Consider the following 24,948-nt stretch of genomic DNA (forward strand, 5'->3'; position numbering starts at 1 on the left):
AGATGGTACAGGCCTCGGGGGTCTGGATGAGCTTGTTGGGTTCCATCAAGAGTGCCAGGAAGCTGCCGGAAGGCTTTGATACCAGAAAAGTCAGGCTCTGCCCTCTTTTGCATCTCCCCTCAGGTGAGACCTCGACCCAGGGCTAGGCTTGCAGGTGCGGCAGAGGAAGTGAGAGGCAGTTAAGGAAAGAGCTGCGAGACCTTGGCCTGATGGTCCCCTCAGCACCCTCGTCTTTTTCTCTGTCTTCCTTGTCCCCTCCTCCCATTCTCTTTCACTCTTTGGCACAAAGAGTGTTTTAGTTTGGGAGGGTGAACAGCCCCTGGCTTTCTCTTACCCTGCTCCATGTCAGGGTTGTACGCATTTTCCTCCCTGTTCCCTGACCCCAACAGAAGTCTGCTGGCTCCCAGGTGGAGTTGTGGGGAGTCGTGGTGTCATGGCTGCCGATCCAGGTGCCCGGGGTCTCTCACTGGCAAGAGCAAGCAGGTCCCAGGTCCTAGGATCTCATTCCAGTGTCTCTTCAGCAACTCGGGGAAACAATTTAGCTATACAACTGTTAAGCACCCACTGGTGTATGCTCTGGGTGGGGAGGAGATGGGCCAGAGGACATTGACAAAACCATGAAGAAAATTCTTTCTGTGCCTTCAAGTTGTTTTTCATTAGTGAGACGACCCCACCGCAGAGCTGGCCGAAGTCAGTGAGAAATATTGAGGGAGCCCACATGTGTTTCTGTCATGGCAGGGAGAGAGACATTGCTTTTTGGAAGTTGTCTTGGAGGAGGTCACGTTTGGACTGGGCTTTGGAACACACGGAGGACTTCCAGGAGCATGGGGGTTGGGTGAACATGGAAAATGGCTTCTGCCAGAAGATTTTAAGTCCCGAGCGGTGCGGGCCAGCTGTATGCACTGGCTTCCCGGGTGCCGAGCGCCATGATGGAAAATAAACAAAAATGGAGGAGAGCTCCCAGTGTGGATGGGAGACAAGACCAGCACTCAGGAGTCCGTGAGCTATGTCACTCAGCATTCAATGGGGAGGAGGGGGGCGCAGCAAATGAGGCATTGCTGTGAGGAGGCTGTCGGAGCAGAGAGAAAAATTGAGCTGGATGGGACCACACGTATCATCCTGGGCAGTTCATTTGTTGAGACCACAGAATTCTTTTGAGAATGGATGAAATCTGTCAGCTCTCCTCAGAAGAGACGTATATCTGTACACATGCATTCAAGTGAAATATTTATTAAGATATAATTCACATACCATAAAATTCATCATTTAAAAGTATGCAAGTCAAGCAGCCGTGTCAAATTCAGGGCCCGCCCGTCCGTGGCAGGTGCCGGCCCGAAAGGCTGCCACAGAAACACCGCGGCTCATGGGCCCTGATCCTCTGTGCTGGGCCTCAGGGATAAATTCGGTCACAGACACCAAGAGAAAAATAAATAAATAAAATAAAAGTATGCAAGTCAGTAGTCTTTAGTATCTTCACAAGGTTATGCAATAGTCATCACCCTCTTACTCCAGGACAATTTGTCACTCCAAAAAGAAACCTCATACCCTCTCAGAGGCCTCTCCCACCCTCCCCTCTCTCCAGCCCCGGCAACTACTAATCTGATTTCTGTCTCTATCGATTTGCCTATTCTGGGCATTTTATGCAAATAGAATCATACAGTGTGTGGCCTCTTGTGCCTGGCCCCTTTCACTCAACATAATGTCTTCAAGGTTCATCCACATTGTAGCATGTGTCAGGACAGTGGACGCTCGAACAACCCAGGTTTGAACTATGAGGGTCCACGTTCATGTGGATATTTTTTATGAATACAGTATAGCACTGTAAATGTATTTTCTCATCCTTACAATTTTCTTAATAATACTTTCTTTTCTCTAGCTTACTTTTTTTGTGAGAATACAGTATGTGAAATATAGAACATACAAAATATTTGTCAGTCTGCTGTTTATGTTATCGGTGAGGTTTCCAGCCATCAGGAGGCTATTAGTAATTAAGTTGTGGAGGAGTTAAAAGTTATATTGTGGATTTTTGACTGCATGGGAATTCAGTGTCCTGACCCTGCATTGTTCAAGGTCAACTGTACTTCATTCTTTTTTATGAATAATATTTCTGAATTATATTCCATTGTATGGATATATTCCATTTTGTCTATCATCAGGTGATGCACATTTCAGCTGTTTCCATTTTTTGGCTTTTATGAATAATGCTGCTCTCAACATTCATGTATAAGTTTACATGCTAAAATTTGCAGAGCATTTCAGGAGGTTCATAGAACCTCTGAAACCCATCTCTGGATCTAGGAAAGCCTGTTTTACAGAAAGAGAGGAATTCAAGAGGGAATGGAGTCATCGAATTGTTTGCTTAAATATGTCCAGTTCTTTATGTCAATTATGTTGTCCCCATAAAACAGATGAGAAAACCGAGGCTCAGAGAAGCCATGCCAGGCTTGTTGGAGAAGCCAGGATTTAAGCTGAGCTTTGACTGCCAAGCTGTGAAAGGCAATGATATATCCCATCTCCTCTCAACCTCCACCGAAGCCCCTATTTCCTTCAATTTAATTTTTTTGTTGTTGTTTGTTTTTAAATGTTTATTTATTTTTGAGAGAGAGAGCGAGCACAAACGGGGGAGGGGTAAAGAAGAGAAGTGGGGACAGAGGGTCTGAAGCGGGCTCTGTGCTGACAGCAGCGAGCCCAATGTGGGGCTCAAACTCATGAACTGTGCGATCATGACCTGAGCCGAAGTCGGACACTCAACTGACGGGGCAACCCAGGCGACCCCTTTCAATGTACTTTTGAATGGGGTATTAAGCTTCTGTTTGCCAACAAAGCATCTGTTTTGCTAAGCCCAGAACCAGCCCAGTGCACAGTGGGCATCCTAGACTGCTGCCCAATGACCCTTCCCTAAAGTGAGCTGTGACTGAAGGCCCTGCCTCTCATTCTTCCCCTCTGGGGGGACGATTCTCCAGCCCAGCCAGAGTGTGTATCCGGCTGCGGTAATAATAGCTCAGGGGCACCAGGGCCGTCTCCTGAACAGCTGAGACATCTGTAACCCTTGCCCTGAGTGTGTTGTCCCTGTGCATACCCTGCCCAATGAGGAGTCGCCAAAGTCAGGCTAACGATGGCATGTGGTCGGGGGTGTGGAGAAGGGGGTGGCTGCCGACCCAAGCCCTGTGTCAGCCACCATGCTCTGCTTTGTCTCCCAGCCGGTGGACAACCAGCAAGCCCTGGTCCGCAGGGAGTCTGTGGTCAACCTGGAGAATTTCAAGAAGCAGTATGTCCGCAGGCGATGGAAGGTGTGTCAGGGTTCAGGGGTGGGGGGCAGGGGGCACCAGTGGGTTCCTGGTTCCCTCCAGGGTCCCTGTGCACATTCTCACCAGGCAGTTCCTTTTCTGTCTCCCTCAGCTCTCCTTCAGCATCGTCTCCTTGTGTAACCACCTCACCCGCTCCCTGATGAAGAAGGTGCACCTGAGGCCGGATGAGGACCTGGTAGGTAAATGCAGTGTTGTCTTGCTGGGTGGAATTCTGGGGTGGCCTGCAGCTTGGGGATGGGAGGGAGCAGGTGGGCCCTAACTGTTTCCCACCAGTTCTGCTCATCCTGTCCTCCGCGTGTGTGATGGGCAGAGGCTGCATATTCCGGGACACCGCTGGGGTGGTGCTGGGTGGGGGGCCTCCGATGGGCAGCATGAGCTCCTGGAGGATCTTGCATCCTTTCCTGGTTCACCTTCAAAGGTACTGCTGCTCCCCCTGAGGACTTGTAGCCTGTTGGAGCCTTGAGAACTCTGAATAATAAAATCACCACAGTTAATCCACAATTTATACCTGGCAATCCAAAGATCTGCTGTAGAATGGGAGCTTAATATTCATTTTTCAATTTTTCCATTTCTGTTTTGGTTTAGATTGCCAATAATAATAATAATAATAATATTTAGATGATATTTGATTAGCTTGCTACTGTTTTGTGTACATTTAAAATGAGGAACTTATATTGGTCAAGAGCGTGGCTTCTGGAACCAGACTTTCAGGATTCACATCTGCCACTTACTAGCTGTGTGACCTTGAGGAAAATACTTAACCTCTCTGTGCTGAAATGCTGTCACTTGTAAAATGGGGTTAACAACAGTTCCTACCTCATAGAGTCGTCACAAGGATTGAATGATGACATATTCTTAGAGCCTGGCATTATATGTGCTTAATATGGATTAGCGGTGATTCTTGTGTAAAATCTCCCTGTAGACTTTAAAGTGCAGTGCCAGTGCCTCAGAAGGCAGTGTTAGTATTTAGACAATAGAGGTGCTCTGGACAGATGTTCCCCAGTAGTCGTCAAATGTGGTGAGGCCCCAGAGATGTCTGGGATGGCACAGGTCAGGACAGAGGCGACTCCTGTTCAGGAAGAGCGGCTGCCTGAGATGGGTGGGCAGCCAACGCTGAGCAGCCTCAGGACATACCACGCTCGCACTCGGGCTGCATCCCAGGACCTGGCACGGTGACTCTCTCCCCCCACCCCCAGGAGGGGATCCTCTTTCTTCAGCCTAAGCTCTTGTTGATTCTTGCTCTTGATTTAAGGATTTATGGCTCCAGAGGCCCAAAACAACTGTATGGCTTTGGCCAAGACATGTCCCTTCTCTAACTGCTTTCCTCATCTGCTATTCAAAGGGACTGGACTGTCCCTCTGAAAATCCCTGCTAATGACAGGCAGTCTTTCCCCCAGCTTACTTTTTCATTGTTTGGCTGTGACTCATGCTACAAAGTTGCTATTCAGCAGAGCTTGAGTTATTTTTATTGTTCTAGCCAGGCTTGGTCCAGGATGGATTTGGCTTAAGTTGATCTTGACCTTGGATTTCCAACTGGCTTATGCCAGGGGAAGGAGAGAAGGCTCTGGGAAGGAACATGGCACATGAGTTGCTCTGAAAATTCAGGCCATGGAGAGAGAGGACTAGAGGATAATTAGAAAGAATTTGTATTTCTTTCTTAATTTTTGTCCTTGTGCAAATACTTAAGAACAGTCCTCTTTTTATTCAAACACTCAGCATCATCAGTTCAATAGCTTGTTCTACAGGTGGAGAAGGAAGGCTTGGGTCCCAGACATCTATTCTACAGTTTTCCAAAAGGGAATTTCCTTTAAATAATAATAATAACAACAACAACAATAATTAGTAGGTCCTTTTTTTCAGGGAGCCTTAAATTTGAACATCTGACAGCAGATGTTTTATGACACACTTAAGTCTTTCTGATTGGTGCCTCTTTTAATAGATGTTAATAATTTGATTAGACTGATGTGACTGAATGAAAAAGTAATGACCTCCAGGATGGCTGCCTTGACTCTGGTTTAGCCATGGAATGCACTTTACTCTTTTCCTCTTTCATAAAGATGGAGCACAGAGGCCCTGTCCCTGGCAAGGCTTGCCAAAGGTGCGGCCTCAGCCAGTCAGAGCAGAGGGGGTGTGGAACAGTGGCCATCAGAGCTCGGGGAGGTCCCTGTGGCTCATCCCTGCTTCCCGTTCTCTCCAGGCTGAGTTCAGGAGGCCACTCAACCCACAGAGCATGTATCCAAGTGGGCTTGATTATGTGGCAGCTACAGAGAACATCAGATACCATTTTCATTATTATGATGATGATTTGGCTTCTCTTGGTGCCTGGTTTCCCCTAGAAGCACTACCTGCTTTCCTTCCTCCTGGGATGGAGGCCTCAAGGCAGTGGTCTGGCCCCGTTTCCAGGTCCCTCCCTACCCCCACCCAATCCACCCCCCAGACTCTGGACAGAGTAACAGCCTTCGCCTCAACATCCACTTCCCTGGCTTGCAGGCCCCTGGCCCAGGTGCATAGGCCCAGGCTGCCCAGCACAACTCCATCCCTGGCCTCTCGTGACGCTCTTGCCCTGGGCTTCTCTTTTTCCCAGAGGAATTGTGAAAGTGACACAGAGGAGGACATCGCCAAGAGGAAAGCTCTCCACCCTCGGAGGAGAAGCAGTACCTCCTAGCTGGCCCGGCTCTCTCCTTGCAGACTCCGGGTCTCCGCTTGTCACCAGCACCTAGGCATTCTGCGTCCCTGAAGACTTTGCAAGACAGATGGGCCTGCAGGGCTCAGAAGAATTTCCAGGGGAGCCAAGAACCCCTGGGAGCGGTGGCTGTCTCCTATGAAGGAGGCTCCGGCATTCCCAAAGCTCTTATTCTCCAGAAAATGGCTTTCGCCTGTCTGCCGACCTCAGAACCTGGGCTGAGGTGTGGACTTGAGAAAATGACGCAAATGAACGTCATCATCACGGGGGAAGGTCAGACTCAGGCAGGTTTTTCTCACAGGATGAGGGAGTTCAGAGCTAGCCTGGTCAAAAATTACACCAGAAAGGCAGAGACCTCCCCCATGGGAGCAAGACAAGTGAGTGAAGTGAATCTTAGGGTGTGAGGGACCAATCTTGTGACCTCCCAGAACCCACATGGAATCAGCCTGTTGGGCAGACCAACATATTTGACCTTCTAAAGCAGCCCACTGTATTGTAATTTTTTTTAATTTTTATTAAACTTCTGGTTTTACCTGGTGCTTGGCTTCTTTTAGGGCTATCCCCATCCGGTTTTCTTTTCTTTTTTTTTTTTTTTTTTTTCAACGTTTATTTATTTTTGGGACAGAGAGAGACAGAGCATGAACGGGGGAGGGGCAGAGAGAGAGGGAGACACAGAATCGGAAACAGGCTCCAGGCTCCGAGCCATCAGCCCAGAGCCTGACGTGGGGCTCGAACTCATGGACCGCGAGATCGTGACCTGGCTGAAGTCGGACGCTTAACCGACTGTGCCACCCAGGCGCCCCGCCATCCGGTTTTCTTTAGCTCAGGTGCCTATGAGTCCGGGGGAGCCCCCAAGGTTGGGGTGCTGAGTGGACAGTACCTCAGAAGGTCACACTGAACCATGCCCTCTGGACTGTAGGGCACCTGCCTTCCATATCCTTCCTTAAGGGTTTCCATCCCCCCAGATCAGTGCAGATACAGCATATAATGCCTGCACCACCTCTGCCACTACTCCTATCACTACTGCTGATACGGGCTTGATTGTGTCTCCCAACCTCTAGTACCACAGAATATGACTGTATTTGGGAAGAGGATCTTAAAGAGGTAATCCAGTTAAAATGAGGTCATTGGGATGGGGCCTGGTCCAATGTGCTGGTGTCCTTACAAAAGGAAGAGACTAGGACATCAGAGAAAGACCATGTAACAACACAGGGAGAAGACAGCCAGCTACAAGGTGAGGAGAGGGGCCTCAGAAGAAAATAACGCTGCCAATACTTTGATCTCAGACTAAGGGCCTCAAAAGCTATGACAAAATAAATTCCTGCTGTTTAAGCCACCAGTCTGTGCCACTTTGTTAGGGCAGTCCCCAGAAATAAATACACCTGCCAACTATGGCCAAGATAGGGGCAGGGGACTTTTGAAAGATGTAGAGGAAGAAGGGCAGAGAAACCCACAGGGAGAAAGGAGAGGAAAAGAGGTGGGTTACGTGGACCCTGGGGTGAGCATGGTAAGGGAACCTTAATGAAATGGAAATCTGGGCCCTGCTTTCCAGGTCGAATGAATGGTGATGCTGACCAGAAACCCAAGAGAAGGTCCTTAGAAGCCAGAGGTCAGGGTTGAGGCACTGAGGCTGAGAAAGTATGTGAGAAGAGATGGGAAGAAAGGGTAAGTTTTGGAAGGTGAATGGGGCAAAGGAAAAAAGAAAAGAAAAGGCCCAGGGAACAGGGAGTCATCCTTTCCCTTTGTCAGCAGCAGGTTTGAAGCCAGGGGGCCAAACTGCCTTCAGCTAGTGCATGGATCCAGAGCAAAATGGCCCCACAGGCACAGAAAGGCAGTCCAGTTTCAGAAAAGCTTCCAGAGAGAAAGGGAGCGGACCTGCCGGCGTGTTGAGGAAGTCCTGCAGCTGACCTGTAGTTCCTGGGTGTCCCCAGTTCTCGGGCAGGACCAGCTCTGTGCCTCGCAACAGCCTCTGGAGGATGGCTGATGCTGGGAGCCACGTTCAAGGCCCCTGGGCCTGTGAGGGGCTCTTGGCTGTGGCTGGGGGGAACAGGGGCTCAGTGGGAGCTCCTGGGAAGTAAAGTGTGGTAGTGGGGGGACTTTGAGGATGCCTCCAGGGGCCAGCAGCCAGAAAAAGCCAGGCGCCCATGCCACTCCCATAGAGAGTCTCAGTCCCTGTGACCTCTCTGCTGGCAGATGGCGGGTACCCTCCAGCTGTGAAGATGAGGGGAGCAGCTGGCCCATGGGAACCAGGTATGTTGGGTTAGCTCTGAAGAAGGATGTGTTGGCCAGCTGACACTTCAAGGCCGAAAGAGACCACAGTGTGCTCTGAGGCGGATGGAATTTTCCAGTGACGAAAGCTGTGCTCGGTTAAAAGGCAAATCTTCAAAGAGATCTGAGGGAGCCCTGCCCCGGAGTGTTTGCCTGTGTGTTTGCAGGATGCCACATTAATATTTCACAAATGCACACATAAATATTTTAGCGCACTGTGTTTTAATGTCAATCTCACCAGCTTTCCTGACTCCAGATCTTAGAGTGCACTTGCCTTTTCCAGTCACATACTTATTTGCTGAAAACCTTACTTTGGAAGCAAATAAAGGCCCTATCATAAGAGGTGAACCACAAAATTTCTATGAGAGAAAAGTCAAGCCCTATGATGTATGGACATGTAGGTACATGTGAAAAGAGCTGAATTGAGGAATCACAAGGAATTTTATCGGGCAGAGGATTGTACAACTTTCTTTCCATCTGGTTCCCAGCTTGTCATCCCGACATTGTTCTGTTCACTGTAGCTGGACCCCAAAGAATAATGTCTTCTTTGGTGGTCTGTTGAGAGGATCCCATTCTAAGCAAACCTTAATGGGCTGAGGGATGGGAGCAGTTGAAGAGTCGTGAACAATGGGTAATTGACATTTCAAAAAGCAGAAACACAGTTGGTGACCTTCCACTAATAGTTTCTTCCTGTTTTTCCCTTTCCCCCACCAGTTCTGTCTCCCCCTCCTTCCATTAGCAAGTCATAATATATAGCTGAAGTACATACTTTAGTAATGTCTTCACTTACTGAATAAAATTCATGTTCCCAGTTCTTAATCTAAAAAACAGTTGATTATATTATCTAGGGAGAAGTAATTTTGTAAGGGTTCCCCACCCCCACCCTCCCACTCCCGGACCAGTGATCTCCACCCCTGAGCTAGAAGAAAAATAAGAGGAAAAAAAAAAACAACAGAGCTCACAGTAATTTTTAAAAACCTGTTCCGCAGGAGGAACACTTGACATACAGGCTTTCACTAAACCCTCTGCATAACCTTGTCAGGGGAACAAGAACCCCATTTATATAGATGAGGAAGCTGAGACTCAGCAGAGTTAAGAAATTTGCATGCAATCACACAGCTTGAGTACTTGGGATCTAGATTTCAGCCCAGTTTTGCCTACCCTGCAATCCACATTCTTCTCTACTGTTCCTGGAGAAACAGTGTTGAGTGAAAAAAGCATCCCGGAAAACCACATACAGTATGATACTATTTTTATAAAGCTCAAAAACTATACCATATGTTGTTTAGGGATACATGCAAGTATTATAAAACTGTATTTTAAAAGCAAGACAATGACATCATTCAAAATTCAAGGTGAAGCTTACCTCTGGGCAGCTGAGATGGGGAGGAGCTCAAGGGTGGGTACTAGGCTGTTGGCAGTGTTCTAGCCAACACCAAGTTCACCGTGGGCTCTCAGAGTTCATTTCACTATTGGGCTTTCTTACATATTATCAACCCTTGCAAGTATAAAGTATTACCTTAAAATAATGAAGAGAGGAAGTGAGGTGAAAAAAATAGATCCTAATGGTCATCGGGTCATCAGATGCCACAGTGTACAGGACACGAAGCGGTGTGGTGACTACCCTTGCGTGTGCCTTGCCCCTCGAAACTCGATGGCGGGCTGCCCTCCGTCCTTTTACTGGCACCTTGATCAGAGCTCATCCTGCCACCCTATGAGAGTACCTGGCTTGGATTAATATTCCTTGTTTATTTATTTTTGAGAGAGAGAGAGAGAGAGAGAGAGAAACAGAGTGCAAGTGGGCTAAGGGCAGAGAGAGAGGGAGACACAATCTGAAACAGGCTCCAGGCTCCGAGCTGTCAGCACAGAGCCTGCTGCGGGACTCAAACTCACAAGCCGTGAGATCATGACCTGAGTCAAAGTCGGATGCTTAACCGACTGAGCCACCCGGGTGACCCCTTAATACTCCCATTTTATTTATTTATTATTATATATTTTTTTAACGTTTATTTATTTTTATAAATTTTTTTTTTCATTTTTTATTTATTTTTGGGACAGAGAGAGACAGAGCATGAACGGGGGAGGGGCAGAGAGAGAGGGAGACACAGAATCGGAAACAGGCTCCAGGCTCTGAGCCATCAGCCCAGAGCCTGACGCGGGGCTCGAACCCACGGACCGCGAGATCGTGACCTGGCTGAAGTCGGACGCTTAACCGACTGCGCCACCCAGGCGCCCCAACGTTTATTTATTTTTGAGACAGGGAGAGACAGCATGAATGGGGGAGGGTCAGAGCAAGAGGGAGACACAGAATCTGAAACAGGCTCCACGCTCTGAGCTGTCAGCACAGAACCTGACGTGGGGCTCGAACTCACGCGAGATCATGACCTGAGTCGAAGTCGGATGCTTAACAGACTGAGCCACCCAGGCACCCCGAGAATCCACATTTTAAAGAGAAAGGGCAGGAAATATTCCCTGCCTGTCCCATCTCTGCCTTCCCAGTCATAACCTCCCCATGGAATTTGTCTAAGGACTCTGGTCTGAGGATGTCTTCTGAGGCCAAGCAGATTGAGCTTGCCAACCCTTGCTCTGGGTGTCTGAGTTTAAACCCAGAAGCTGGGTGGGATTTGAACTGCCATCTGGGCCATTCCCCTGTTCTTGGGTAGGATGGCCCTTGGGTTTCTTCATCTCATTTTGAATTGAGAGAAGGGGATCCTGTGTCTTTTGTCAATTCCCTTTACTGGTTCTTATCGGTCCTGATTATCTCGCACCACTCCGAGCCAAAAAGTTTGGGCTAAATCCTGCCACTTTTCAGCAGTTGCATCTTGATCTTGTCATTTGACTTTTGCAGACCTTGATTTGTTTGCTTGTTTATTTAAGTAATCTTTACACCCATCGTAGGGCTTGAACTCATGACCCTGAGATCAAGAGCTGCATGTTCTACTGAGTGAGCCAGCCAGGCGCCCTGGACCTCAATTAAAAAAAAAAATTTTTTTTTAATGTTTATTTATTATTGAGAGACAGAGAGAGACAGAGCATGAGCAGGGGAGGGGCAGAGAGAGAGGGAGACACAGAATCCGGAGCAGGCTCCATGCTCAACGCGGGGCTTGAACGCACAAACCACGAGATCATGACCTGAGCTGAAGTCAGATGCTTAACCGACTGAGCCACCCAGGTGCCCCTGGACCTCAATTTTCTAATCTGTGAAATGGTGATAATAATATTGTTACTTGTCATGAGTGCCTTATCGAGACCTACTTTGCAAAGGAGATTTGTCGACTTCGAAGAACTTGGCAAACATAAGGGATTTTTTATTTACATAATGTAACTGCACTCTGGGCCACAGGCAACTTTGAGAAGTGCTAAAAGAGAATGACCATGGCCAATAGTGACACTCAACACTGGTGGCCTAGATTCCTGGTACAGGGCTCCTGGGGCCTGGATGCACCTCTTGCTCAGCTCTCCTTCTCCTACACGCCTGTGTGATGTCTGATTCTGCCCAGACACTCAGCAAAGATTTATTAAATATAGGAGAGAGCAGGAAGGGCTTTCCCCCCACACTGGTGCCAGAGGCTGTCAGCTGGCCATCTGATTCTCCCCTCTCTGGAGGGGGCCTGCTGGAAGGCCAGAAGCAGAAACAGAGTCAGGTATTGAGCGGCACTTACTGCTTCTTTGTCTTTTCATTCAGGCCCTGTGGTATGATTACTAAAGATCTAAGGAGAGAAGGCACAGTGAAAGGAGTGATGGGAGGAACGAGGGGAGAAAGGAAAGGAGAGAAGTGTTGTAGCCACCAAGTCAGCCACTAGGCTCTCCTTCTGGGGGTGGGGATCCTGCAGTAAGGGGCACTCGTAACAGCTGCCGCAGCCACCAGCACATTCTCCCCAGGATAGTCTCTCCCCAGGCTGATGACTGAGCCAATGATTGAGCATGGCGGGGTGGGGGCGGGTGGGAGGAATGGCAGGTTCTAGAACCAGGCCACTCCTGTCCAGTGTAGGATGCCCTAATCCTTGTTCTGGGGCTCCCCAGCCCCCTGGCTGAGACTCTCTCAAAGCTGCACTGTGGTCTGCGCCCCTTCCTATCCAGCCCTCCTTCCTTCCCTCTCTCCTGTGTTGTGTCAGACCTCCTTGTGTCTGAAACACCCCCTTGCCCACTCCTGCTCCCTTGCCCTTTATCTTTCCTAGGTAACCGTTCACCCATATCTCCTGCATTTCTGATTCTATTCCATCCTGATATCTGCTTCCCAGGGCACCTGCACTAACAAAGGGAGAGAGGGAGATGGCGGGGAAATTTGAACTTGTGCCTCCTTTCCATCTCCGCTGATCTCCTTTGGCAGGCATGAACTGACAGAGCCAACTTGCTCCCTCGATGACTGGGGGCAGAGCAGCCAGTGCTGAGTTCACGTCTTTTGAAAAAGTGATGGTGGTTGTGTCTTTGGCTAAAAAGCATTTTTCTTTCTTTCTTTCTTTCTTTCTTTCTTTCTTTTGAGTTTAATTTTTTTTAGTAATCTCTCTCTCTCTCTCTCTCTCTCTCTCTCTCTCTCTTTTTTAAGTAGGCTTCACACCTAGCACAGAGACCAGTACAGGACTTGAACTCACCACCCTGAGATCAAGACCTGAGCTGAGATCAAGAGTTAGCTGCCTAACCAACTGAGACACCCAGGCACCCGATATTTTTTTAAGTAATCTCTACACCCAGTGTGGGGCTTGAACTCACAACCCCAAGATCAAGGATCACATGCTCCACCGACTGGGCCAGGCAGGTGCCCCCAAAAGCATTTAAGTAAAAGCTAATCCCCTCTTTCTGTTCTTTCTCCTCTTATCTTGAATCCCCAAATCCTGAACATGGCCAAAGATGCACCTCATGACCTGACCCCTGACTGTTGCTCTAGCCCTCAAGCCCTTTGCTCACTGTGCCCCAGCCACAGGTCAGGAGCACCCTGTGTTCCTCTCAGGTGTTCCTTCCTGCTTGCTTCAGGACCAGGCACATGCCCGTGGTCCACAGGGTCCCCTCTCCCACCCCAAACCCCATCTAGTTTCTACCTTTTGGGAGTTAACTCCTAATTCTTTAAGTCTCAACTTAAATGACCTTCCCCCACTTCCAGAAGAAGTTAGGTCCCCCTTCTATAACCTCTCATTGTGCCTTTATGAAACTCCTTAATTTTAATTAAGGCTGGGGGGCTTAGACAACTCAACTTTATTTACTCACAATTCTAGCAGCTGGAAGTCTAAGATCAAGGTGTCCCGAAGGTTGGTTTCTTCTGAGGCCTTTCTCATTGGCCCTCCTTCTGCATGTCTGTGTCCTAATCTCTTAACATTAGTCATACTGGATTAGGACCGCCCCCCCCCCCCCCCCCCCCGCCATGACCTTATTTTAAGAGGTAATTTACCTCCAAATCAGGCACAGTCTAAGGTATTGGAGGTTAGGACTTCAACATATGAATTTCAGGAGGAAAAGAGGGAGATAATTCAGCACACAACAAATGCTTACTTTAAGAATTACTTAGGGGGCCCCTGGGTGGCTCAGTTGGTTAAGCGTTTGACTCTTGATTTCAGCTCAGATCATGATCTCATGGTTGGTGGGATTGAGCCCCACCTGGGGCTCTATACTGAACACTCAGAGACCACAAGCTCCACGGGAGCAGCACTGGGTCTCCCCATTTGCTGTTTTCTGTACAGTACCTGTGGGTGCTCAGCAAGTATTTATGGGAGGAATTAATGAATGAGTTTTCTTTCCTGGGTAGATCCAAAATGGCAAGGGTAGCTGCAGGATCTCAGAGTTGTAAGAAGCCCCAACAGAGCCCTCCGAACCAGACAACGGGCAGCCACACTCTCCTGGCATGCCCATCCCTCATGGATGTACCCAGTTCACACACTGGTGTTGAAGGCCTACTGTGCATCAGACTTTTGTCTGGCCTTAAAGGACGGATAATCTTCTGATAAGAGAAGGGGAAAAAAAAAGGTATGGGTTGGTGTTCTGATTTCTTGTCCTTGTGCCTTTTCATGATTGGACTTTGGAAAGTTACCAAATAAATGAAAGAGCAAAACTTCTTTTCTGGGCACTGAATCAGTAGTGTGATGAATTAAAAATTCTATGCTTTCCCCCTCCTCTAGTCATTGTGTCCCTGTTTCTAGGTCAGAGACCCAGAGGGCCCCGCCAAAGAGCTGGGAGCCACTTGTTGGGGTCGGAACAGGGGTTCAAGGTTAAGTAAGCATGGGGGACAGATCTGACTCTGACCAAGTCCTTTAGAAGAGCGTATGTGTGTGTTTCTGGGTGTTCCCAGGTATCCGTGTGTGTGCATGTCTCCGTGTGGGTATATTTGGATGTGTCTATGTGTATGTGGATCACTGGATGTGTCTGAGTTTTCTGTGTGTCTGTCTTTGTTTCTGTGTGTGTTCATCTGACTGTGTGTCTAGGTGTGTCTGGATGTGTGTATCTGTCTCTATGTGGGTATATCAGGATGTCTGGGTCTTGTCCAAAAGGACTCATGGGGAAAGGGCCTCTGGGGCCACACTTTGCAGCACCTGGTTCTAATGCTGTCATACCTCTGAGGCTGCTCTATTTGACATTCCAGGGGACAGGGTTGAGGACAGCCACCTCTGCTGAGTCATAAGGATGTGGGCTATATGTGTTCACAGTTGGACATATCTCCTTTCACACACACAGGGAGGGGAGATTTCAGACGGGTTGGCTGGCCCTGCATTCTTTCAGAAGGTGATGACCTCAGCCAGCCCCAGGAAGGGGTGGAAATGAGAATGTTCATGAGACCTACAGGTTGACAGAAGGTGAACTGAGACCCTGGTGCTCTCCAGCTGGGTCCCCTGGGTCATGGCTTACTCAGGCCATCCCAATAACCAAGCTGCCAGCTTTGAAACTGACTGATGGGCACTCCCTGATGAGGGAGGAAGCCAGGGTGGATTGTCTTGAAAGGTACAAACAGCAGACCTCACCAAACTCTTACAACCAGTGCCGACCCTGGAAGGCCCTGCCAAGTCATGAGTCTAGACCCTGGAAAACCCTTCCTTTCCCTCTTCAAGCCAACCAACCAACCAACCAACCAACAAATAAACAGAAAGCCCCGCAACGGTATGCTTAGCCAAAATGCGATCAAGTGAGTCTTTCAAGCTTGTCTGATTCAAACAGTAAAATTTCCCCCCAGGGAGGGCAGGGGCAGAAAGCCCCAATCACATGCCCCTTGACTGGAATGGGTTTCCTAGGCTCTTTCCCAAGAGCAGATGGGAAAGGGCAAGAGGACATTTGCCCATGGGTGTGTACTTGGTAGGGCATCATGGATGAGAAAGGGTTTGAGCTGGGCAGGGGATGTAAACATACACCTTCTGAGCATTCATGTGTGCCTGGCATGGTGCTAGGCATGGTTCTCAAGGAGCCCAGGTGGGGGCAAACCTGTAGATATTCAGCTTACCTGTAGATAAGCTGCTTCCCCTCGCCCGTGAAGCTGGAGGCACAGGTGTAGATAAGGTGAGGGAAGTGGGTGTGGGTGGGTCAAGGACGGGTTAATCCTTCTAAGGAGGCCATAATCAGAGGAGGGAGATCGCTGGCCTGGTACAGGGGACCCTCACCATGGTCCTGGGTTGTATTTACACAGTGAAGACCACGGACAAAAACTCATGTTTGTCTACCATCGCTCTCCTCCGGTAAGGTCCAGCCAGCCTGTGGAGCCCTGGGGGTCCAGAATGCAGGGCAGTGGGCTTGGCGGGGGTCAGGTTTGCCTGGGGAGAGAGCAGCCTGGGAAGGAGGTTGGGTGGTCAGTACCTGCCTAAGCAGGGACGTCAGTGACTTTGTAGATGCTCCTCCAACCTCACTGAGGGTGCCCAGAGGTAACAGGGAGCTCATGCTCTCCTGGAAGGACCCTCCAGAGCTGATGTCAAACTGTTCACTTTGTTACAAGTTCTTTCTCTGGTTGAGAACAAATCGGTCTCCCTGAAGATCCATCCATTGCCCTCGTTCTGTCTTCCGGGGTCACATGCATTTAACAAATATGTGGAGGTAAAGTTGAAAAAAACATTCTGTGTCCTCAAGTGACAAGCACAGCTGTTATGCAGAGCAGGATGAAATAGAGGCTAAGCTGTGAGCTGAGGTGGGGAGACTTGTGTCCTGACTGATGGGAGCCCTGGGGGCATCCAGAGGAAGTGAGATTACAGACAGGCCTCTTTTTTTTAATATTAAATATAATTTATTGTCAAATTGGTTTCCATACAACACCCAGCGTTCATCCCAACAAGTGCCCTCCTCAATGCCCATCACCCACTTTCCCCTCTCCCCCACCTACCCTCAGTTTGTTTTCAGTATTTAAGAGTCTCTTATGGTTTGCCTCCCTCCCTCTCTAACTTTTTTTTTCCCCTTTCCCTCCCCCATGGTCTTCTGTTAAGTTTCTCAGGATCCACATATGAGTGAAAACATATGGTATCTGTCTTTCTCTGCAGACAGGCTTCTTTAAGGGTATTTGCATTTGTGGAGGGGCTGTGGGGGCCAGGCCAAGCCACAGCTTGAGCCAGGAGAGGGCAGAGAAGCTGCTGGGGCCATAGAGTAGCCTGGCAGGATGAGGGCCTGGTGTGGAGGGCAGCTGTGCTGGCCATGGCGGCTGGATCACAGAGGCCTTGAACCGAGGCCTGAGGAGGTCCAGAAGTTTTGTGAGACTTTATCAGAACTGTGGTTTACATCAGGTATTCTCAAAGTGTGGTCCCTGACCAGCAGCATTAACATCACCTGGAACCCTATTAGAAATGCATATTCTCAGGCTCTACCACAGACCTGCTGCATTACAAACTCTGGGGGTGGGACCTAACTGTCTGCTTTATTAAGACTTCAGGTGATTCTGATGCAGTCTTTTGAAAACTAAAATAACTGAGGGCTGAGGGAGGGCTGAGGTGGGAGGGGTCTGGAGGAGGAAGAACAGCCAGGACCCCTGGAATCACCCGCATTGGCAGGAAGCAGGCCTGGCCTGGGGAGGGGCCAGGAAGCATTAGACAGATCTGGGTTCTGGTGTCGACTCCTCACCTGTCTGCATGAACCTGGGCAAGGAAGGTGCCTCTCCTGGGCCTGAATTTCTGCATCTTCAAAAAGGAGTCCCAGCTGGGGGATGGTAGGAGATCTCGCCAACAACTGTCCCAGGTTGCCCAGGACCGAGGGCAGTCGGGGACACAGGACTTTCCTTGCTAAACCCACGAGCGTCCAGGGCAAACCGGGATGGTTGGTCCCCCTACCCCCTGTGCAGTACCCAGAGAGAGACACTACTCAGAAGGTTTATGGAGGGAGGGCATGGGTGGATAGTGGGGTTGCTGAGGTGCCCAAGCCCATTCTCGAGTTGCCAGCCCCTCTTGCCACCTGTTTCTTGGGCCCAGTGGACCTGGCAGGAGCCTCTCTCACCTGCCTCTTCACTGGTCTAGCTCTGGACACCAGCAGAAAGGGAGATGGGGCCCAGGCCTGAGGCAAGGACGAAAAGTTGGCTCCCCATGGCCGCGTCGCTGGCCCAGTGCCTAGGTCACATGAAATACAATATGGCTGATGCCTCTCAGACCCTGCTGATGCTGCTGGAGGCTGAAAATACCCAGTGCCCTGGCCTGGGCGCCTGCCTGACTCTTCCAGGCCAGGAGTCAGAAGAGTGGCTGTGGTGTCTGTTTACCATACTGCTTGGGTCTCAACTGGGTCTTCGCCACTTTAGCTGGGGCCCAGGGGCCCGTGTGGTGCTATTGCAGGGCCCCATGGCCTCCCACCTTTCCTTTGGGTTGAGTTTAACAGACACCTGAGGTGTAAACACCAATAGAAAAGTTACCGATGGAAGCTTTCTCAGCAAAGTGGGGCGGCTTCTTTCTGAAGACCCCAAGGAACCTCTCCATGTGTTTTGCTGGGGACTGGGGGTGGATTAGGTAATTTGTTTAGGCCTGAGACCCAGAGCCATGGAACCTGCTTCCTCCCAAACTAACGGGGGGATCTGAGGTCACTGCCAAGAGAAACGGAACAGATGTCAGGAGAGATCTAATGTCTCCCTCATTTTCTTCCCCTTTCCTGCTGGGCAGTGCTGTTCACCACGTTCTCTGGGATGCCCTCTACTCCTTCAGGGTTTCTTCATGAGCAAACTCTCTAGAGTTCAAATGAGACTTCCCACTCCCAGCACGGCCCCACCCCTGCCCAAGAGTCAGGCCGGCTGCAGCCTCCAAAGCCAGGCCAGGCCTCTGGCACCCAGTTCTGACACCTTCGTGGCCAGGTGACTTTCGGCAAGGAGGTGAGCCTCAGTTTTCCCTTTTAAAACTGGGATGACAATATGTTCATTGCAGGGCCGCGGTGAGGAAGTTAGAATGAACTAACGCGCATAAGCTGAATATCATAGGTGCCCAGCACATTGCACTCAGAGAGTGGTTGCTGCATAACAAGGATGCTTCTTACTTACATCATACAGTAAAAGAACAAGAATAAATACATAAATGAGAAACTGGAGCAGGAGGGAGGGGAGGATAGAGTCTCCCTGTAGTATTTCTGCCCCCGGCCACTGCTTTGGTAACTACAAAGCATGGGGTTGGCAAGTGCCTTAACATGAAAAAGGGGTCACAGGCAGACAGAGGGAGACAGAGAATCCCAAGCAGGCTCCATGCTGTCAGCGCAGAGACTGATGTGGGGCTTGAATCCAAGAACCATGAGATCATGACCTGAGCTGAAATCAAGTGTTGGATGCTTAAACCGACTGAGCCACCGGGCACCCCCACACCTCTTAATCCTAAGAGGCCACGCCTCCTCGCCTCCTCAGCTTCCCCACACTGTGGGCTGAGGCGTGGCCCCCTGGCCTGCATGCAAGGCAGGGTTAGTTAGGAAGTCTCACTGTCCAGCCAGGAGACACGTCCTGCCTTCCACGCATCTGCTCTCCTCCCCCCCTGCCACCCCGGCCCCCCTCCCCCCACCAGGCTGGAACTCCGTGCTCCTACCAGGACCACCAGCAAGTGCAAAGCAGTCTTGCTGCCGCAGCCGGGCCTCTTCCTACCTGTCTGTGCCAGGGACAGCCTGGGTAGGAGAAGCGATAGCAACAGTGGTCCCACCTGTGTGCCTGCCATGTGCCAGGTGATTTGCATGTGTCATCTTTAGCCTTTACAACAATCCCAAGAAAGAGCTATCTATTGTCTCTGTTTTAAAGGTGAGGGGTACTGAGGCTTAGAGACATGAATGACCTTCCAAAGACAGCATAGGCAACAAACAAACAGGAGAGTTCAGGTTCAAATCTAGCTCTAGCTGGCTCCAAAGCACGAGTGATTTCCACCACATCATGGGGGAGAAGCCTCAAAGTGCACGTTAAGGTCATCCGCTGGGACTGGGGGGAGCACCTCCCCTCACCGGACCTTAGATTCCTCATCTGTGAATTAGGTGATGCCTAAGGTCAGGATTCTTTTCTCCTGACATCTGACTTCTCGAAGGTCCTTTGCCACCATGGTACCGAAAACAGCCAGGGCCGAATTGTGACACAAGTGACCTGGGTATTTCCTAATTTCCTCTTGTGAGGTCCTTCCTCTGGCCAGGCTGGTGTCTTCCCACTGCCAGACAGCTTGTAACGGGTGGTCACCCCTCCCAGGCTGCTTTGCCCTATTCTCTGAACACTCTTGCCCACAGCCTCAAATAAACCTTTTTTCAGTCTAGTGTCTCATCTCCTTTGCGTTCTGCCATCTCTGAGAAGACCTACAAGGGAGGCTAAAATGCTAATCTGAATTAAGGAGTGAGGGGCTAGTGGACTTTTTAGTTGGATTTTATCAGGAGCCTCTAGAAACAGTGTCTTAACCCAGAAGAGCAAGTGGCCAACTTAGTAATTTCATCAGTGCTTCTCTGGTGCCCTCACCGTCTTGTGCATTCATTGTGATTTTTGCTTTATTTGGTTCTCTCTCCTCAGATTATATGCTCCCTGAGGGCCAGGATTGGGCTTTGCTCTCTGGCCAGAGGAAGTGCTTAACGGAGCACCCAGGCCTCCTGGAGGAATGACTAGAACTGGACCTGACCTGCCTGTGGGATTTGAGTCCACCTCCTGGGTCCCCCCTCCCCATCATCAGCCAGACCAGAATTCATTCCTTTGGTAGCTAAAGCCAGAAGGTGGAAGGAAGAAGGGAGAATGTTTAGCAATACCAGAAGCATACAGATTTCTTTTTCCTCAGTCTTTGCAATGCTGAGTCCTCCTGGCACTCTAGCCACAGCAAGCTCCCAGAAGCCACGCTACCCTCTTTTGGGCAGAGGAATAATTTTTTTTTAATTTTTAACATTTATTTATTTTTGAGAGACAGGGAGAGATAGAGCACAAGCAGGAGAGGGGCAGAGAGAGAGCAAGGCACAGAATCTGAAGCAGGCTCTGAGCTGTCAGCACAGAGCCCGATGCGGGGCTCGAACCCACAGACCGTGAGATCATGACCTGAGCCGAAGCCGGCCACTTAACCAACTGAGCCACCCAGGAACCCCGGGCAGAGGAACAAATTCATCAAGAAGTAACTAAAGGAAAGAGACTTTAACATTTATCAAATTCCTGCTATATGCAGGCATTTTTCTAGGTTTGCCGGCAAACTATCTGACGTTTACCTGTACCTATTTGGTGATGAGAAAACTGAGGACATAGGAGACTAAGCTATATGAGATAACAAGGCTAGTAGATGGTGGTGCCAGAGCTTGAACTCAGGTCTTACTTTAAAGCCCATGTGCTGCGTGCTCTTTGTAGGTTGCCTCTGGGTGGCTCCTTGGGACGCAGGGGTTGTGAAACTTCTGGAGCTGTGCTTCATTCCAATCAAGACCCAGACATGCCCCCCTAGAGGCTGTGTGCCCACTGGAGCCATCCACCGAGCCTGTGGGCACAGTGCCATGTTACCCTCTCCTTCATCTGTATCTGCTGAACATCCTCACATTTTTCACAGGGATGCTTGGAATCTTGTCTAAGACCACCAGGTGGCGCAGCGTACGCCACGGGGCCTTAACTCCTGGATCTAAGGCTCTGCAGGTTCTTCGGGATCTTCCACCACAGGCCAAGATTCCTCTAAAAGAATCCCAGTTAGCCAAAAACTACAGGTCCCATCCCTGAGAGTCTGGTTTGATATTATGAATTGGGTTCCGAGAATCTGCCATTATTTTTATGTTGCATTTTTAGATTTCTGAATTGGTGAAGTATCATTCCATGGTTCAAAAATTTTCAAGTATGACAAGAGATACACAGAAAAATCTCCATTCACTCCCTAGCAGGTATTTACTACTACTTGTGAATCCTTCTAGAGATTATATATATGTACGTAATATATAATCATCTTTATATAAACTTTATCAACTTTATATAACTAAATCAATTTTATATAAGTTTTATATTGTTTTATTTATTATATAATAATACAGAAGGATATTCTTTCCCCTTTTTTATACAAATGGCTACATATCTTTTTGCTAACTGATTATTATTTTTTTTTATTCAATTTATTCAATTTCAGGCTGAGAACCTGCGTGGCTCAGTCGGCTAAGCGTCCGACTTTGGTTCAGGTCATGATCTTGAGGTCTGTGGGTTCAAGCCCCACATTGGGCTCTGTGCTGACAGCTTGGAGCCTGGAGCCTGTTTCATTCTGTGTCTCCTTCTTTCTCTGCCCCTCCCCTACTCATGCGCACTCTCTCTCAAAAATAAATAAACATTAAAAAAATTTTTTAAATATATATCTAATCACAAGTTTTGTTAAGAAGGAAAAGATATATTACAGTCCTTCATTACATCAGACCAGTTGCCACTTAAAGCAATAAAGTGACTGATCCAAGCCATATTGTATGTGATCACATACAAATATGAAATGTATACATCTAACAAAAGAAGCAAAATGAATAGATTTAATTAAAGTAACAAAATAATGTATTGTTATGCTCTCTAGCAAAACATAGGTTATCCCCCCAAAAAAATATTAACAAGCAGCAGCTATTGATGTGGCAGGAATAGGACCATGTCAGCCGTGATCCTTACTATAAACATTCACTTGATTTTTTATTGGCTAATCTCAAATTGTGGTTTTAGGACCTTTCGGGGTCACCAGGTTTGTGATGCTTACTTACTTTGTCTCTCTTTCGGCGATACTTGATTCCCACTTACACAGGCTGTCCAGAAACTTTTGGTCATTATGCTTCTTCCACTCAACTTTCTTTTTTTTTTTTTTTTAATTTTTTTTCTCCAACGTTTATTTATTTTTGGGACAGAGAGAGACAGAGCATGAACGGGGGAGGGGCAGAGAGAGAGGGAGACACAGAATCGGAAACAGGCTCCAGGCTCTGAGCCATCAGCCCAGAGCCCGACGCGGGGCTCGAACTGACGGACCGCGAGATCGTGACCTGGCTGAAGTCGGACGCTCAACCGACTGAGCCACCCAGGCGCCCCTCTTCCACTCAACTTTCAAGTGATGCCACTCGTTTACTTAATGGAAGCCAAAGTAACATGATGCCTCTGGTGGCTATGTCTGGTTCTTTCCAGATGTCAGCCAGCCTCTTAGTTGTGGGGAGTCTTGGTTCTCATGATCACCACTTTGGGAGCTGGATCCTTAACCTCTTGCTGTATGATAATGCCAAAAACCTGGCTGTACGTTTTCCAAGCACCCTCACGATAGGGTAGCACTCACTGGGTCCCCAACCACAGTTCCCTGTGGAATCTGCTTCCATTGTATAGAGGTCTGTTTTCCTCTTGGGGTCAGAATGTTGCATATTATGTATACTGTTCCACACTTTTTTTACTTAATATAAATAGAGGGATTTTTTTTTCCATATCAGTTCATAAAAAAAGCTTCCTTCTTCTTTGATACAATTATATACTAGTCCTCTGAATGGATGAAGCATATTTTTACCAGTTACCTAATGATGGATATTTAGGTTGTTTCCTTTGCTATTACAAATAAGGCTATATATAATGAATAACCTTGAACATACGTCATTTCATACATGTGTAATTCTGAGGGTAAATTCCTAGAAGTAGAATTGGTAGATCAAATGGTATGTGCATTTAAAATTTTTACAAGTACAACTGAGAACAAACTGAGGGTTGATGGGGGGGTGGGAGGGAGGCGAGGGTGAGTGATGGGTATTGAAGAGGGCATCTTTTGGGATGAACACTGGGTGTTGTATGGAAACCGATTTGACAATAAATTTCATATATTTAAAAAAACAAAAAAATAAAAAATAAAAATATTTAATTTTGTATCTAAAAAAATAAAATAAAATAAAATAATATTTTTACAAGTACAGCAAAATTGCACCTGATAAAGGTTGTACCAATTTATACGTCTACCAGAAAAGTATGAGCGTGCTTGTATCCTATCAACTTCAATGTGATACGTTACCAACTTTAGGATTTTTGCTAATTTGATAATGTAAAAACTGATACCTCAGCACGTATTTTATTATGAGAGAATTTGTGGGATATTTTTGTATTTTTAAGATCTATTTGTGTTCTCTTTTCTGTGCTTTGGGGAGTCTGTCATTTATAAAATTTTCATCACAGCATTAGGCAGCACACAAAAGCACAAACATGGATATATTTAACTACATTTAAATCACAAACTTCGTTATACTAACCGAGCATTAAAAAGCTTAAAAACCTAAGAGGGAAAAAAAATGTCCGGCATGTATTCCCAATATAACTTGCAGAAGAACTTTGAGAAAGAATGGAAAAGGCCAGAATTTGGACTTTGTACCACCCCTCACCATTTTTATAGCTTGCAAGGAAAGTGTGCTCATACCGTATGACTCCTCAAAAAAGCCCAATGAAGTGAGTGTTATCATTTCATAAAGACTGTAAGCTCAGAGAGGTTCATTGACCTGCCCAAGGTCACACAGCTGGGGAGAGGAAATGAGGTGTAGTGGCTCTACCACATACAGTTCCTTGAACTATGTAGAGACCTGGGCTCCTGCTCAAGCTTGGCCACAACCTCTAGGCAACCTTGGAGAGGTCTTTCCTTCCTCCACCTCTGTCTTCTTGTCTACAAAATGGCTGGATTTTTAAGGTCCTTGCTAGCTCTAGACTTCTTTGTGGTGGGGATGGTGGAGGAGGGTAGGAGTAAAGTGTGGGATGGGATTCGTGAGGGTGAACTGTGGAGGTGTGTCCATGACGGGGAGGTGGTGAGTATAAGTGTGTTCATGGTGTGTGTACAGCAAGGGCATTTCTGCAGCCAGAGAGGCCCTTCCAGGGAGTTCCTGGGCTCTTACAAGAAGGAACTTCCATCCAGAGCTTCCTCTGACCCCATTCCTGTCAGCAGGCCAGGCCCCTGAGCCATGGGGGACATTGTTTTGTCTCCAGGGCCCACTTGCTAGCCTTTCCCCATTTTCCAGAACTTACTGTATTCAAGTTCTTCCTCGGGCTCTTCTTTCCTGAGTTTCAAGGAAAAGGAATGCCATAAGCTCACCACTTTGAGACAGGTGCAGTTTAAGAGACCCTATAAGGAAAGGCCAGCACTCAACCCTGAAGGAAGACAGCCATTGGCGGCAGCTATGGACGAGGCTGATCTTTTCATAGGTACCCAAGTGGGGACTCATATCCCATAGATGCTGATCCAAGAGGCCTGCCCTGTTAGGAGTCACCTTTCTACCCAGTCCTGGCCCTGGCCCTGGGGACAATCTGGAAAATTGACCTAAGCACAGAGTGGAGGGCAGTAAACTATGATAGGAGCCATGAGATCCAGCCACACAGCCTGCTGGACAGATGACCCCAGG

General features: G+C 48.3%; 1 protein-coding gene, 1 long non-coding RNA gene and 1 other non-coding gene across 8 annotated transcripts in view; all 3 read left to right on the forward strand.

Moving 5' to 3' along the window:
* DAPK2 (death associated protein kinase 2) overlaps positions 1-6,523 on the forward strand; it is a 118,136-nt gene extending 111,613 nt beyond the window's left edge. For 4 of the 6 annotated variants that reach the window (XM_047863961.1, XM_047863960.1, XM_047863959.1 and 1 more), the window contains 3 exons: positions 3,201-3,290; positions 3,400-3,483; positions 5,893-6,029. In XM_047863961.1, coding sequence (XP_047719917.1) covers positions 3,201-3,290; positions 3,400-3,428 — 119 coding nt within the window. In that variant the 3' untranslated portion in view covers positions 3,429-3,483; positions 5,893-6,029. Of the gene's footprint in view, positions 1-3,200; positions 3,291-3,399; positions 3,484-5,892 lie in introns of all 6 variants that reach the window. The other 2 variants (XM_047863963.1, XM_047863964.1) reach the window with 1 other exon arrangement.
* Positions 1,285-1,418, forward strand: LOC125169329 (small nucleolar RNA SNORA5). The gene has a single exon (XR_007153640.1). It is a non-coding gene; the product is annotated as a small nucleolar RNA SNORA5 (small nucleolar RNA).
* A 149-nt stretch (positions 6,524-6,672) lies between the features above and the next one.
* Positions 6,673-20,264, forward strand: LOC125168708 (uncharacterized). The gene is made up of 3 exons (XR_007153262.1): positions 6,673-7,656; positions 8,185-8,241; positions 20,141-20,264. It is a non-coding gene; the product is annotated as an uncharacterized LOC125168708 (long non-coding RNA).
* The last annotated feature ends 4,684 nt before the right edge of the window (positions 20,265-24,948 follow it).

Source organism: Prionailurus viverrinus, chromosome B3 (genome assembly GCF_022837055.1).
Source record: "Prionailurus viverrinus isolate Anna chromosome B3, UM_Priviv_1.0, whole genome shotgun sequence".
Classification (NCBI taxonomy): domain Eukaryota; kingdom Metazoa; phylum Chordata; class Mammalia; order Carnivora; family Felidae; genus Prionailurus; species Prionailurus viverrinus.